General features: G+C 40.4%; 1 protein-coding gene across 4 annotated transcripts in view; it reads right to left on the bottom strand.

Moving 5' to 3' along the window:
• The window catches only part of PTPRR (protein tyrosine phosphatase receptor type R), a 255564-nt gene extending 244394 nt beyond the window's left edge, over positions 1-11170 (bottom strand). For 3 of the 4 annotated variants that reach the window (XM_060165339.1, XM_060165340.1, XM_060165341.1), the window contains exon 1: positions 10880-11169. In XM_060165339.1, the coding sequence (XP_060021322.1) occupies positions 10880-10931 (52 nt within the window). In that variant the 5' untranslated portion in view covers positions 10932-11169. Of the gene's footprint in view, positions 1-10879 lie in introns of all 4 variants that reach the window. The other variant, XR_009543374.1, reaches the window with a different exon arrangement.
• Between the last annotated feature and the right edge of the window lie 2036 nt (positions 11171-13206).

The following is a 13206-nucleotide window of genomic DNA, read 5'->3' as shown; positions in this document are numbered from 1 at the left end:
TACCCAAACCCTAAGACTAAGAGATATTTTACCAGGAAGACGGTTGCCCATGATTGCAGTGCCTCTGGGGGCTATAGGATTTTTTTCTCTTAGATTCTCCACTTTGGAAAACAGCATTCATTTCCTCCAACACAAACTTGCTAATTATGAGCATTTTTTAATTTATAAGGCAAAGGTTCTACAAGGATTTTTTTTAAATGGAGGCATGAAAATCAGATTTTCATGGCAGGCACTCTTCACAAAAGGCGGCTTTAGGGTGATTTTCTTTTTAGTGGGCTGACAGTCAATGTGCACATTTTTTCCTTTTCAAGTATGGAACCTGAAATATAGGACCAATGAAAGTTTTCACATGCTAATATGATAATTCTTACAACTACTAGCCATTGAATGTATTCAGTGTTCCAGCCCCCATGCTGTGGGCCCTTAGGAGTTAGCTCTTTAAATCCTTAAACCACCTTACGAGGTAGTTACTATGTTATTAGCCTTTTTTTTCTGATAAGAAAAGGGATGCACAGAGAATTTAAATAGTAAACAGCAGAGATGGGATTCAAGCCCAGGCAGTCAGATTCTAGAACTTTTTAATTTTTACTATGCTACATGAGTTAGAGTGTATTTTTGCTGTTTCTGTAGTACAAGCATGTCATTTCAAACAAACTTTCCATCCTAAAGGGTGAGATGATTATCTTATATAAGGCACTTGGGATAGAGTGTAGCACATCATAGGGACTTAGGAAATAGTCCTTTGTATTTTCCTTCTTTTCTTATAAGGAAATCTATTTGTTTCTTCCCTATAAAATATAATGTTTATCTTGGTAGGAGACCCTTTTATTATATTTTCATAGCTTCAGTTAATGTCCAGATTTAGGAATTACAGAGAGATTTGTGGGGGAGGTGAACTGGGATGGGGGGAGGATGTCAAACTATTTTACTGAGGGGCTTGGTGGTGGGTATTGAGGAAGGGCTGGGAGAATGAGATCTGATGTCTTAGGCTTGGCCAGGCTCTCTCCAGCCTCTCGGTGGCCAAAAGCAATAGGTGGATGTTTTGGAACTTCACAGTCCATCACAAACCTGCACACTTAGTAAGGCTCATGCCAAAGGTAGAGGAAAACTATGCAGATAAGATCAAATTGAAGAAATGATTTGAATTCAGAATCTCTCTCGGGCATGCATGCTTCTCCAGCATTGGCTCAAACACAAAAAGAATGAGAAATTGCTCCAAGATACGAGTTGACCATTTAGCATCTGACCTCTCCCACCCCTAGTCAAATAATACCTAACACTTACATGGCACTTACTAAGACAGCACAGTTTATTTTACATTACATTATCCTGTTTAACACACAACAACAACCCTACAGTTGTATAGTACCTGATCTCCATTTTAGAAAGAGGAAATTGAGACTTGGAAAGATTAAGTTGGCCTAAGTTACAGAGATAGTAAGTGATCACGCCTGGATTTGAGCTGGACCACAATATACATGCTCTTAACTACTACCTCATTCTGCTAAAAGTCATCTAAAAATATGGCATTTTCTCCTTTATTTCAATTTTCTTTTTACTTCTCTGCTTACGCCATTTCATTTTCTTCCAGGGAGAATAAAAACACCGTCTTGAATCAACAAGACCAAGAAGGTGAACTACTTTAACTTAAAACCACATCTTTATATTGACGGATTGATGGCCTTTCAAACTAACTCATCATGATGTTTGGCATACTTTGTATTCAGCATCTTTCCCAGGTAAGTGAAAGTAACCCTAGTGATGGGAGCTGACTCTGTGCAGTTATGGGCATTGCTTCATGTCCCCTCTAGTCTTCATCTGGAACTGGATCATTACTGCAGTGAAATAGCTGTAGAGTCTTATTCTATACAAGTTGCTGTACAGGCCAGTAAATCACTGTGAGACACTCTTACTCTGTGCTCATTTATTGATCTTTTCCAAAGAATCAGTAGTTTAGGGCTGCCTTAAGCCATTCTGCACATTTAAGTCAGCAAATGTACATTGCTTCAGGTCTGAACTAAGACAAAAAATAATTCACATCCCCACTGAACTTGGCATCTACTTCAGTGCAATTAGACATATTGATCTAGATGTATTGCTTCACGTAAACAATTAGTTTTGTTTTGCTGTTGGTCCATGTGGCTGCAATTTTAATGGATATCAACATCTTAATAAATTGAAGTCAAATGAGATTTGATTATGAGAAAAGTCTGATAGCCATTATGAATAAAAATTTAAATGGAAAGTGCTCATATTCATAATATAAATTGCTAATTGTCATTCTGTGGCAAGTATCATCTCAATAATAGACACAGTTATATTATTTGGTCAATAAGCATTAGGAAATTTGATCTTAAGATAATGTATTACCATTACATTTTTTCAGGCTATTAAAATCCCTTTTGTTGGGAAACATCAGTGCTACTCTAAGTGTGTCAGCATTTGTCTAAGTACTTTGAAGATGAAGAATGCACTCATGGCCAAGTGGGATCTTTCAAAATCGTCTTTTAAAGGGAAAAATGGCTTTCTCTACCTTTTGAATCAGACTTTACAGACACCTTTTAAGAGATTTAACAATAAACTTACCATGAAACAACATCCATGTTATCATTAATATTAATGGCAATAAATGAGCCTTTGATGTGTGATCCCATCGTCTCATAAAAAGTGACTTTTTCTAATTCGTAAACCAGTCTCCATTCTTCAGGTATAAGCATGGCTCCCATAAAAATTGTTTACAGTTTTATAAAGATTTTGTCTGTATATAAAGAGACAGAAAAAATGTATAAAACCATCCAAATACTCAGAAATTTTCTGTGATCGTTTGGTTTCTGTTTGGGGGAATTAAAGGAGGGCTGGATTATTTTTGGTCTCCGTTTATTGAACCCACTGCCTCACACTCCTACCTGATTTTGAATGTGTAAGTGGTTCCTGTTTGTTATTACAAGGTAGCTGATAACCAATCAGTAATCAGAGTCAGGGGTTCTGGGTCCATTCCTTAGTGCAAAACTATCATGCTATGTACCTTACCTAATCATCTGGTCTCTTTAAAATAAAGACATTCATCTCACTCCCATCCTGAAGTAGTACTAGAATATCATATAGGAATGTCTAGCTAGCTAGGAGGAGTTCAACAAACAACGCCACTACAATAAGCATCATGCCTGTAGAACACAAACGTACCTTAAACAGACTATGTTTAAATGAAAGCTTTTCTGCCCCATTTCCACTTCTTTGTAACCAATAAATGTAAATTGGATGGAAAGAGCAGTAGTAAAGTCAATTCTACTCTTTATGATCATCAAAATGAGATACAATCTAAATTAATCATAATTTATTTTGTCTAATACATCCTGAATATGTTTAGTCATTCATTCAACATTTATTGATGGTGTACTAGATAACAAGCACAGTTCTATGTTATTGGTACATAGAGATAAAAGCTACAATTCTGTTATTGTCCTCAAAATGTTTAAATATTCAGGTTCAGTGCATTAATAGAGAAATATACAGGGCCTAAAAGGAAAACCTAGGAAAGCTACTTGAATGAGGTGGGGTGTCACAGGAAGGGTTCTCAAAGTAGGCAATGACCAAGATTTGAAGTTGGAGAAAAAGTTATCTAGAAAAAGAAGCAGAGTTGGGTATTTAAGATAAATAGAACAGTATGTGAAAAGGATGAGAGGCATGGCAAACCAAAAGAAATTTGCTCTTAGTATGATAATAGTGTGCAAAGCAGAACATGATGACAGGAAATAAAGATGGAGTTAGTAAAAGATTTTCCCATGCTAATAAGTTTAGGCTTATTCTAAGAGAAAAGGAAATAGCTGTATTAGAGAATCTTATAAAGAAAGAATGTGATTGGGTATGCTTTTTCAAGTTTTACCTCTGGTATCATTATGAAGGATGGATTTGATGGTAGGTTATTGTGAAATACTATATGAGAAATAAGGACCTAGCACAAGGCAGTGATGTGGACACGGAAAGTGGAGAAGAGTTGGTGAGTAGACTTGGTGACCTTTTGGAAGAAAACACCAAAGGTAGGGTACAAATTGCGAACTTTCAAAGACATGAACGTGCCCCTGTATGCCAGCTGTTGTATTGTATTACTGTACTTTTCAAGGTACTGTACTGTAAAATTTTAAATGTTTTATTTTTTGTGTTTGTTTTTTATGTATTATTTGTGTGAAAAGTATTATAAACTTATTACAGGACAGTACTATAAACCTATTTCAGTACCGTACTATATAGCCGATTGTGTTAGTTGGGTACCTAGGCTAACTTTGTGGAACTTTCGAACAAATTGGACTTATCAACATGCTCTCGGAATGGAACTCGTTCATATGTAGGGGACTTACTGTATACATATACCTATGCCTCAAATGCCAAAGAAGTAGACAGGTTTGTCCTAGTGCCTTAAACCCTGCTTGTAAATTAGCTGTATGAATCCTTTCATATAACTATAGCCATTCCCATATGTACAAAGCATTTTACTAAGAAGTAAAAATATAGCCAACCAGCAAGGCATTGGGCTGTATAGCATCTGGCAATCAGTTGGAAGGACTCTGCCACTGAGTTTATAAGTAGTTCAAGCTCACCCCCAGTTGCCCTTCAATTCCCAAAGTAGCAAAGTCTGTTTGAGATTGTATGTCCCCTGGGCATGTGAGACTCCTGGGGAGCAACTTGAGTTTTGGATAAATGAGCTCTGCTGAAGTTCATGCTGGAAGTGGCTAAGGTGACTTGCATGAGTGCCAAGAAGAAACTAAATGCAAAAAGAGGAGACCAGAAATATTACTGTGCTGTTTTTATTTATTCAATGTATTTATTTAATCTTTAGGAGTTTTATGCCAGGCACTACTCCCCACCCCCAGTGCTAGGCTGGGCAGAATCTGCAGTAGAAACAGCAGTAAACAAAACAGACCTCTGCCTTCAAGTTATTTATATTTTAATGGGGAGAAGGGGAACCATATTAACAATATAAATAAGTAAAATATTTGGTATGATAGATGGTGAAAGACCTCTGGTAAAAAAAAGTAAAGCAGGAGCAACACTATTTACAACAGCCAAGACATGGAAACAACCTAAATGCCCATCAACAGATGAATAGATTAAGAAGATGTGGTATATATACATATACAATGGAATATCACTCAGCCATGAAAAAGAATGATATAATGCCATTTGCAGCAACATGGATGGACCTAGAAATTACCATACTAAGTGAAGTAAGTCAGAAAGAGAAAGACAAACACCATATGATATCACTCATATGTGGAATCTTAAACACGACACAAATGAACACATCTACAAAACAGAAACAGATTCACAGACATAGAGAACAGACTGGTGGCTGCCAAGGGGGAGAGGGGTGGGGGAGGGAAGAACTGGGAGTGTGGGATGAGCAGATGTAAACTATTGTATATAGAATGGATAAACAACTAGGTCCTACTGTATAGCACAGGGAACTATATTCAATATCCTGTGATAAACCAGAATGGAAAAGAATATGAAAAAGAATATATATATGCATAATTGAGTCACTTTGCCGTACAGCAGAAATTAACACAACATTGTAAATCGACTATTCTTCATAAAATTAATTTAAAAAGTAAAGCAGGGAAGGGGTATCAGAGGGTTTTTGGGGGGTGGGATATGAAATATTAATTAGGATAGCCAGTGAGGGCTTCACTGAGAAAGTAACCCTTGAGCAAAGACCTAAAATTGAGGGATTAAGCCATGGAAATACAGAGAAAGGATAATTCAGGCAAAGAAATAAACAAAACTTTTTTGGGAGGTGGGCAAGTGCCTGGCATCTTCTTGGAATAGGAAGGAGACTACTGTAGCTGGAGAGAGACAAAAAAGAGGAAAGCAGTGAGAGATATCAGAGAGGTAATGGGAGGATAGAACAGAGTAGAACTTGGGCCAGTGTAAGGACTTCGTTGAGTGATTTTGAACAGGAAAAACCAATTTGGGAGTTCTAAGGGACTCTTCTTTGAGGAAAAGACATCTTAAAACGTATTTTCCTATCCGTCTACCCTTTCTTTTTTTTTTTTTTTTTTTTTTTTTTTGCGGTACGTGGGCCTCTCACTGTTGTGGCCTCTCCCGTTGTGGAGCACAGGCTCCAGACGCGCAGGCCCAGCGGCCATGGCTCACGGGCCCAGCCGCTCCACAGCATGTGGGATCCTCCCGGACCAGGGCATGAACCCGTGTCCCCTGCATTGGCAGGCAGACTCTCAACCACTGCGCCACCAGGGAAGCCCTACCCTTTCTTTTGAGGGTGATGTTTCTGCAAATGACTTCCCTGATCCTCTTGATCCCATAGGAACTCTTCCCTCTTAAAGACTAGAGAAACTGACTATGCACTTCTCTGAGAATGAAGAGGCATCTTCAGAAGATATACTGAAGGTAGTCTCTGTGCCATCCAGAAAGGCCAATAGTAAGAACAATGTAGAAATTTGAAAGAACCTTTTCCAGAGCCTGACCAGAGAGTAATCCATTGACATCAGCTTCTATGTCTTATTAGTTATTCAGTAGGAAAAAGAAAGCTTTCACATGATAATTTTCAAGACATTCACTCCTTTGCAACTACAATACTACCCAATAAATATCATCTCCTGAAACAGAATATAGTTCTTTGGGAAAAGAAAGAGAAGAAACACTGAAGAAAAGCTATCTATGGCTCTTCCACATAATATTTTTGCCATCCATATTATTGGGTAGCTTTTAGCTGCCTTCTTGTATATTCCTGAAGTGGTCTTTTCAACAGAAGTTGATACATTATGTTGGTTCACAGAAAGGTAAAGAATGGGAAGGGCAGAAGACCTAAATAGACATTTCTCCAAAGAAGATATACAGATTGCCAACAAACACATGAAAGAATGCTCAACATCATTAATCATTAGAGAAATGCAAATCAAAACTACAATGAGATAACATCTCACACCGGTCAGAATGGCCATCATCAAAAAATCTAGAAACAATAAATGCTGGAGAGGGTGTGGAGAAAAGGGAACACTCTTGCACTGTTGGTGGGAATGTGAATTAATACAGACACTATGGAAAACAGTATGGCGGTTCCTTAAAAAACTAAAAATAGAATTACCATACGCCTCAGCAATCCCACTCCTGGGCATATACCCTGAGAAAACCATAATTCAAAAAAAGTCATGTACCAAAATATTCATTGCAGCTCTATTTACAATAGCCAGGACATGGAAGCAACCTAAGTGCCCATCGACAGATGAATGGATAAAGAAGATGTGGCACATATATACAATGGAATATTATGCAGCCATAAAAAGAAACGAAATTGAGTTATTTGTAGTGAGGTGGATAGACCTAGAGTCTGTCATACAGAGTGAAGTAAGTCAGAAAGAGAAAAACAAATACTGTATGCTAACACATATATATGGAATCTAAGAAAAAAAAAGGTCATGAAGAACCTAGGGGTAAGACAGGAATAAAGACACAGACCTACTAGAGAATGGACTTGAGGATACGGGGAGGGGGAAGGGTAAGCTGGGACGAAGTGAGAGAGTGGCATGGACATATATACACTACCAAACGTAGAATAGATAGCTAGTGGGAAGCAGCCGCATAGCACAGGGAGATCAGCTCGGTGCTTTGTGACCACCTAGAGGGGTGGGATAGGGAGGGTGGGAGGGAGACGCAAGAGGGAAGAGATATGGGAACATATGTATATGTATAACTGATTCACTTTGTTATAAAGCAGAAACTAACACACCATTGTAAAGCAATTATACTCCAATAAAGATGTAAAAAAAAAAAAAAAGAATGGGGACAGTTAGTGAAAAATAGTCTGGCACCACTATCTCAATGGTGGCCTCAACTGTCAGAAACAGTGTAGGATTTTATATAGTGTGCAATCACAGGCTTGGAAACATAGGTTTTTTACCCTGGCTATACTGTTAATTGGCACTTTAAAGTAATTACCAGCTATCATTTACTGGATCATAGTTTTCTCACCTGTACACTAAGCAGTTAGATGGACAATAATTAACACTTTTCTTGTTAAAGACATCTATGAAAATCAGCTGCCATAGATAAGAGTTGAGTCCAGGTTCTCTAACAAGTTCCATGCTCAGTAATTCGTTAAGGTTATCTTACCCAGAGATGTTAATTACACAGCATTGTACCCCCTCTTCCCCTTTTTGTTCCCACAGACATTACAAACAGATACAATACTTTTCACTGTTAAGGCAATCAGAACTCAGGGTTGGTCAGAATTTAAAAAAAAATTTTTTTTTTTTTTTGCATAGTGACTCAGGAGATCATGACCAAATAATTGGAGATGACGCTCAAGCTGAAAACAGTTTGCTACTTATCATTAGGAGAATGACAATTGAAGTCAACAGTTCCCAGTATAGCTACAAAGAGCACTCACATCCTGGCAGCCAATTTTTCCCATCCCAAAAGGGGTGTAACCTGTCATCAGTTCCACCAGTATAAAGTAGTTGCTGGTACCCTGGACATAACCAAAATGGATCAATTAGCTTTTCAGCTAAAGAAGCCTGACTCTATAGAATTCATTTCCCTTCTTTATAAAGCTCACTTCTCTCCTGAGAGGAAAACCTTCTGCAAGAGAAGCCAAATCAGACATTCAACAAGTAGAGACAATCACTGACTTCTTGATCTTTGCCCTCCCACTTACTCATTTTCTTATTACCCAAATCTACAGGAGCTGAGATCAAGAAATCTGGTTTGTCTCAGTTCTAATGAAAAGTCCTAACAATGTTATTTAGATAACTGTGATGAATTTTAATCTGATGACAGCTTGTGACCCACAAATTACTGTTTAAATTTAAATGCATTCAAAATGAAACTGGCAAGACAACCACAATATTAAACTTGCAATCTGCTGTGAAAAAACACCTATCAAAAGCACTACATTAAATACGAATATAATTAATTTCTATACAGCATCTTGCAATTGAAATCTGAAGATAGTCTTCAATGCATTGCCTTATTAAAATCAAATTGATTAAATAGTGTTTTTTTTTTTTGCAAATTAAGAAGTCAAAGTAGAGTTGGACTGGTTTGTCTTTGGTAATATACCCTTTTGGCAGAACTCCATGTATAATCTAGGGCTACAGATGCCTAGGTTTCTCCTTTAATGAACAAAAGTCTTCTATTTCCTCATCCCAAATATTCATCTACAATAAATTTAGAAATGTTTTCCACCTGCTTAGTTTTAAGTTTATCTATAGCTTTTATAGCTTTTAAGCTATAATTACTCAAGATATATTAAATGTTATCTTTAGAAATGTTATATATTAGCTTTAAAAATAACGACACTAAAATTTTTCATAGATCAGCTAAATCAGCTAAATTGATAGGAATTGAGGATTTTTCAGTAACAGATGTTTCTATCAGTGCTACAATAAAACAATAACATAAATAAACCTCAACCCAATGTGTATATTTTCATCCTATATTTCAACATTAAAGAACTGTATGTGGTAATAAAAGTATTCACTATAACTGTTTGCAAATAATTTAATAACCAAGTCATAGCTATTTCTTAGTTTTCAAAAAGCGTCAAGGAACTCCTGAAAATTCCACAATATAACATCATAATTATACAATTAACATGGGTACTTAATTATAGCCAGAATGTCCCTAAACATTACTTGTTCAAGAGATTCACAATATGTTAAAATAGTATTAGCTAGAAATAAGGAAGTACCATATTTCACTCTCATTATCACCCACATAGAAAAGGACTCACCCACACTCTTTTTAAAAGATAATACAAAAATTGTAATTTTGCAACCATTATTTTTATTCATTACCCCTGGAACGTAGTACATACTCTATAAATGTTGGTTGAAAGAATGAATGAACGTGTGTGGTTGGATAACAGGCAAACTCTAGGAAAATACCTAGTCCTTGATTGCTACAGGGATACTGCATGGACAACTGCTGTCGCAGTAGGGTTCCTAAAATCTCTCTGCCATATTCTATTTTGGTTCACGTGTGTGTAAAAATGATAAAGGATTCAGTCCAGCAAGTCCTTGCATTACATAGAGGCTGCATGTATCCAAAAAGCAGGGTCTGTAGCAACATCGCATATAAAATTCCCTAGGTACTTCCTAAGGTTTGCTTCCATACGAAACCTGATACTGGTATCAAATATGTTTATATTTGGGAATTAGTCTCACTGTCACTCCTGGCTAGACCTCATCAAATCTGTCCCAGGGACAGTGCCGACCCCGGGGTTGTCAGCTTTGAAACTGTGATTGGGTTTCTGTCTAGTGCCCTCGCAATCTGACCATGATGCTGAAAGAGAAGAGAGGGTCTTATTTTAAATCTTTCGTTCCTCTCATTGGTTTAGAAAATTCGACTGACAAGAGCAGGGGCCAAAGGAGCCTGAAGCGGCATCATTAATGCGAACCATGTATTTCGATCTTTGCAGAGGAGATGTGGTCCATCAGGTTACAGCCAGTGCACCCCTGTGAGCTCTCGCTAAACCAAGAGACCTTACGGATGTAGCCGCTGCAGTAGAAAAGGTTACATTCAGTAGGATGTCTTGTCTGCCTCCTGAAAAACTGACAGTCAAGTGCAGAGCCTAGAAACAAAATCTGGGAGTCTACATGGAGGGGAGGGGTGGAGCAAGCCAACCTCTATTCGTACTGCAAATGTTCATACCAGGTAAGGAAAAATCAAGAGCTGATTTTAGCTTTAAGTTTTCGGCCGCAGTCTTCCAACAGGTGCATGACTCCCTCACCGCTTTCCTGTCAGCACTGTCCTGCTTTGCCTCCTAAGGCTTTCTTCGCGAAGCAGGCTTTTTCCTACAGCCCTAAAGCATGTGCAGTCTCCCAGCGCATCCACATCTCTGGCTCTATGCCCGGCAACCCCTTACCTGCAGCGTGAAGAAGCAGGCACAGCGCAGGAAAGCCAACCGCCCTCCGCATAGTGTTTGCATTGAGAGGTGAAGGAGAAACTCAGCCACGCCGCCACTTCAGGCAAAGTGTTATTGGAAAGAGCCCCCGCCGATGGTCCTCTGGTCTCCGGGATTCATTCGCAGGTCCTCGGCTCGGGCTGGCAGAGCCGTGTGTGGCGCCCACAGAAGGAAGCACCAGCTTCGCCTCCTTAAGAGAGGAGAGGAAGAGGAGTAGGATGCGGCGGCGAGCTGGGCGGCGCAGGGCGGGGACCGACGCCCTGGGAGCCGCTACTGCTCGGCCTTCTGGAAGCTCCGCAGGCGCGGAGGGGAAGGCGCGGGGGGGCGGGGCGCACTCCCGCGCCAGCCCTGGAGCCCGGGGCCAGCGCAGCGCGAGCAGCAGCTCCGCCGCGCCGCGGCTACTGAGCATGCCCAGCGCTGGCCCTCGCGCCGCACGCACGGGAGTTTCAAAGTGAAATTCCATTTCTCCGGGTCTTAGCTGCGGCTGCGAGGGGAGCAGGCTCCACCGCGGGGCGCGGGCGGGGGGGAGAAGCATCTTGGGACGGTTGTCAGGGGTACAGCATCTGTCCAAAACGTGGGGGTGGCACTAGATGAAGGCCCCATCTGAGGAACCAGAGGAGAGAGCCTAAGAAAGTGTCAGCCCCTACACCCACCCTGCTCCTTCCCCAAATCTTGGTTTACACGTGGACAGAGCTCATTGCTAGCAGTTGACGCTTCCTGGGCCGCAGATTGCCCAGCTTCTCCAGGCTGCCTATGGGAATAGAGTACAGGTGTCTTCCGCTAATCAGGGCTGCCAGGGGGAGCGGTCATGGGGCAGCCTGCTGGGTGTAAGCAGTAAACGTGCATCCTGGGGCTGCCTTCTTTCCAACACGGTCCCTCTTCTCTTTCGCCTGTCTCCAGCGCGGTCCCTGTTTTTAAACTTTCTCAAGCTCAAAGTCAATGACCATAGTGACAGAAGTGGGATATATCCATGTAATTGAAGAGAAGAAGGCACCTTTTTGTTTTTTGGAGATAATTATCTTCAGTCTCCATTTTTACTTTCTAAGGGGAAAGGTAATAGAATCACCTCTGTAACTGGTCTCCTGCCGTGCAGCTCTGCGTCTCTAGGGAGTCTGCAACAGGCTAATACAGGTGTTCCTCCCCCCTCATCTGTGACACTGGAGTGTGGAGATGCTTCTGTTACTCCAGTGGCTAATTACTCCTAGTCATGAAGTCCCTTGGCCAGACTTTCTCCATTAACTATCCCAGCAACTCTGACTTTTCTGCCTCTGTGTCTTCATGGGATGCTATTGCCCCTTCCCCAGTTGCTCCCACTTGCTTCAGTACCACATTCAAGTTTAAAAAGGTCTAACCTTGATCTCACTTTTCCAGAAAGCCCTGGGCTAACTCCAGATTACAATATTTCTCTTCCACACTTGAATGTATAGACAACATTTGCTAAGCATTGCCTCACAACACAGCCCAAGGCTCCCTAGGAACTTCTGCATCTTTGTATTACTTAAATTGAACACAGTGGTTCTAGGTAAATAAGAGGTAGGAGTAAGTGCTTGTTGAATTGAATTGCATATCTCATTCAATGCTTTCTTCCTCCATCCTCTGTGAATTGGGACAACTAATGGGAAACATGCTACCCACAAGAGCTTAAATTAGACAGGATGTCACAGGATCAGAGCCCAGGCAGTATCATTTCCTTTATAATTTATTTTATCTCTAGCATTGAGAGGCAAGGCTTCTCTCAAATAGTTGAGAGAAGGGGGAGAATGAAATGTATTTTTAATATGCTGACAGGACTTCTATGCTGAAAATAGAGATAAATGCAGCTTTACTCCTCCACCTCGTCCACTTTCCCACATGGGTGTGTCACATACCATTTCTGTGGCACTACCGTTTTGCCCAAAACCTCTCTAAGCTGTAACCTCTTTCCCTACTGTAGATTCACTTTTCCCCAGTATCCTCTCCCCACAGCATATATCAGTTTCTAACATACCAAAAGAATTACTTACTACATCTATCATTTATTATCTCTTTCCTTACCCCCCTTCCCACAATGGAATCCAACCTCTACAATGGCAGATATCTTTGACAATTTTTTTTTTTTTTTTTTGTGGTACGTGGGCCTCTCACTGTTGTGGCCTCTCCCGTTGCAGAGCACAGGCTCCGGACGCGCAGGCTCAGCGGCCATGGCTCACAGGCCCAGCCGCTCCGCGGCATGTGGGATCTTCCCGGACCGGGGCACGAACCCGTGTCCCCTGCATCGGCAGGGCGGACTCTCAACCACTGCGCCACCA

Source organism: Lagenorhynchus albirostris, chromosome 11, assembly GCF_949774975.1.
Source record: "Lagenorhynchus albirostris chromosome 11, mLagAlb1.1, whole genome shotgun sequence".
NCBI lineage: Eukaryota > Metazoa > Chordata > Mammalia > Artiodactyla > Delphinidae > Lagenorhynchus > Lagenorhynchus albirostris.
Note: the sequence above shows the minus strand (reverse complement) of the source record. Positions and strands in the feature narration are given on the sequence as shown.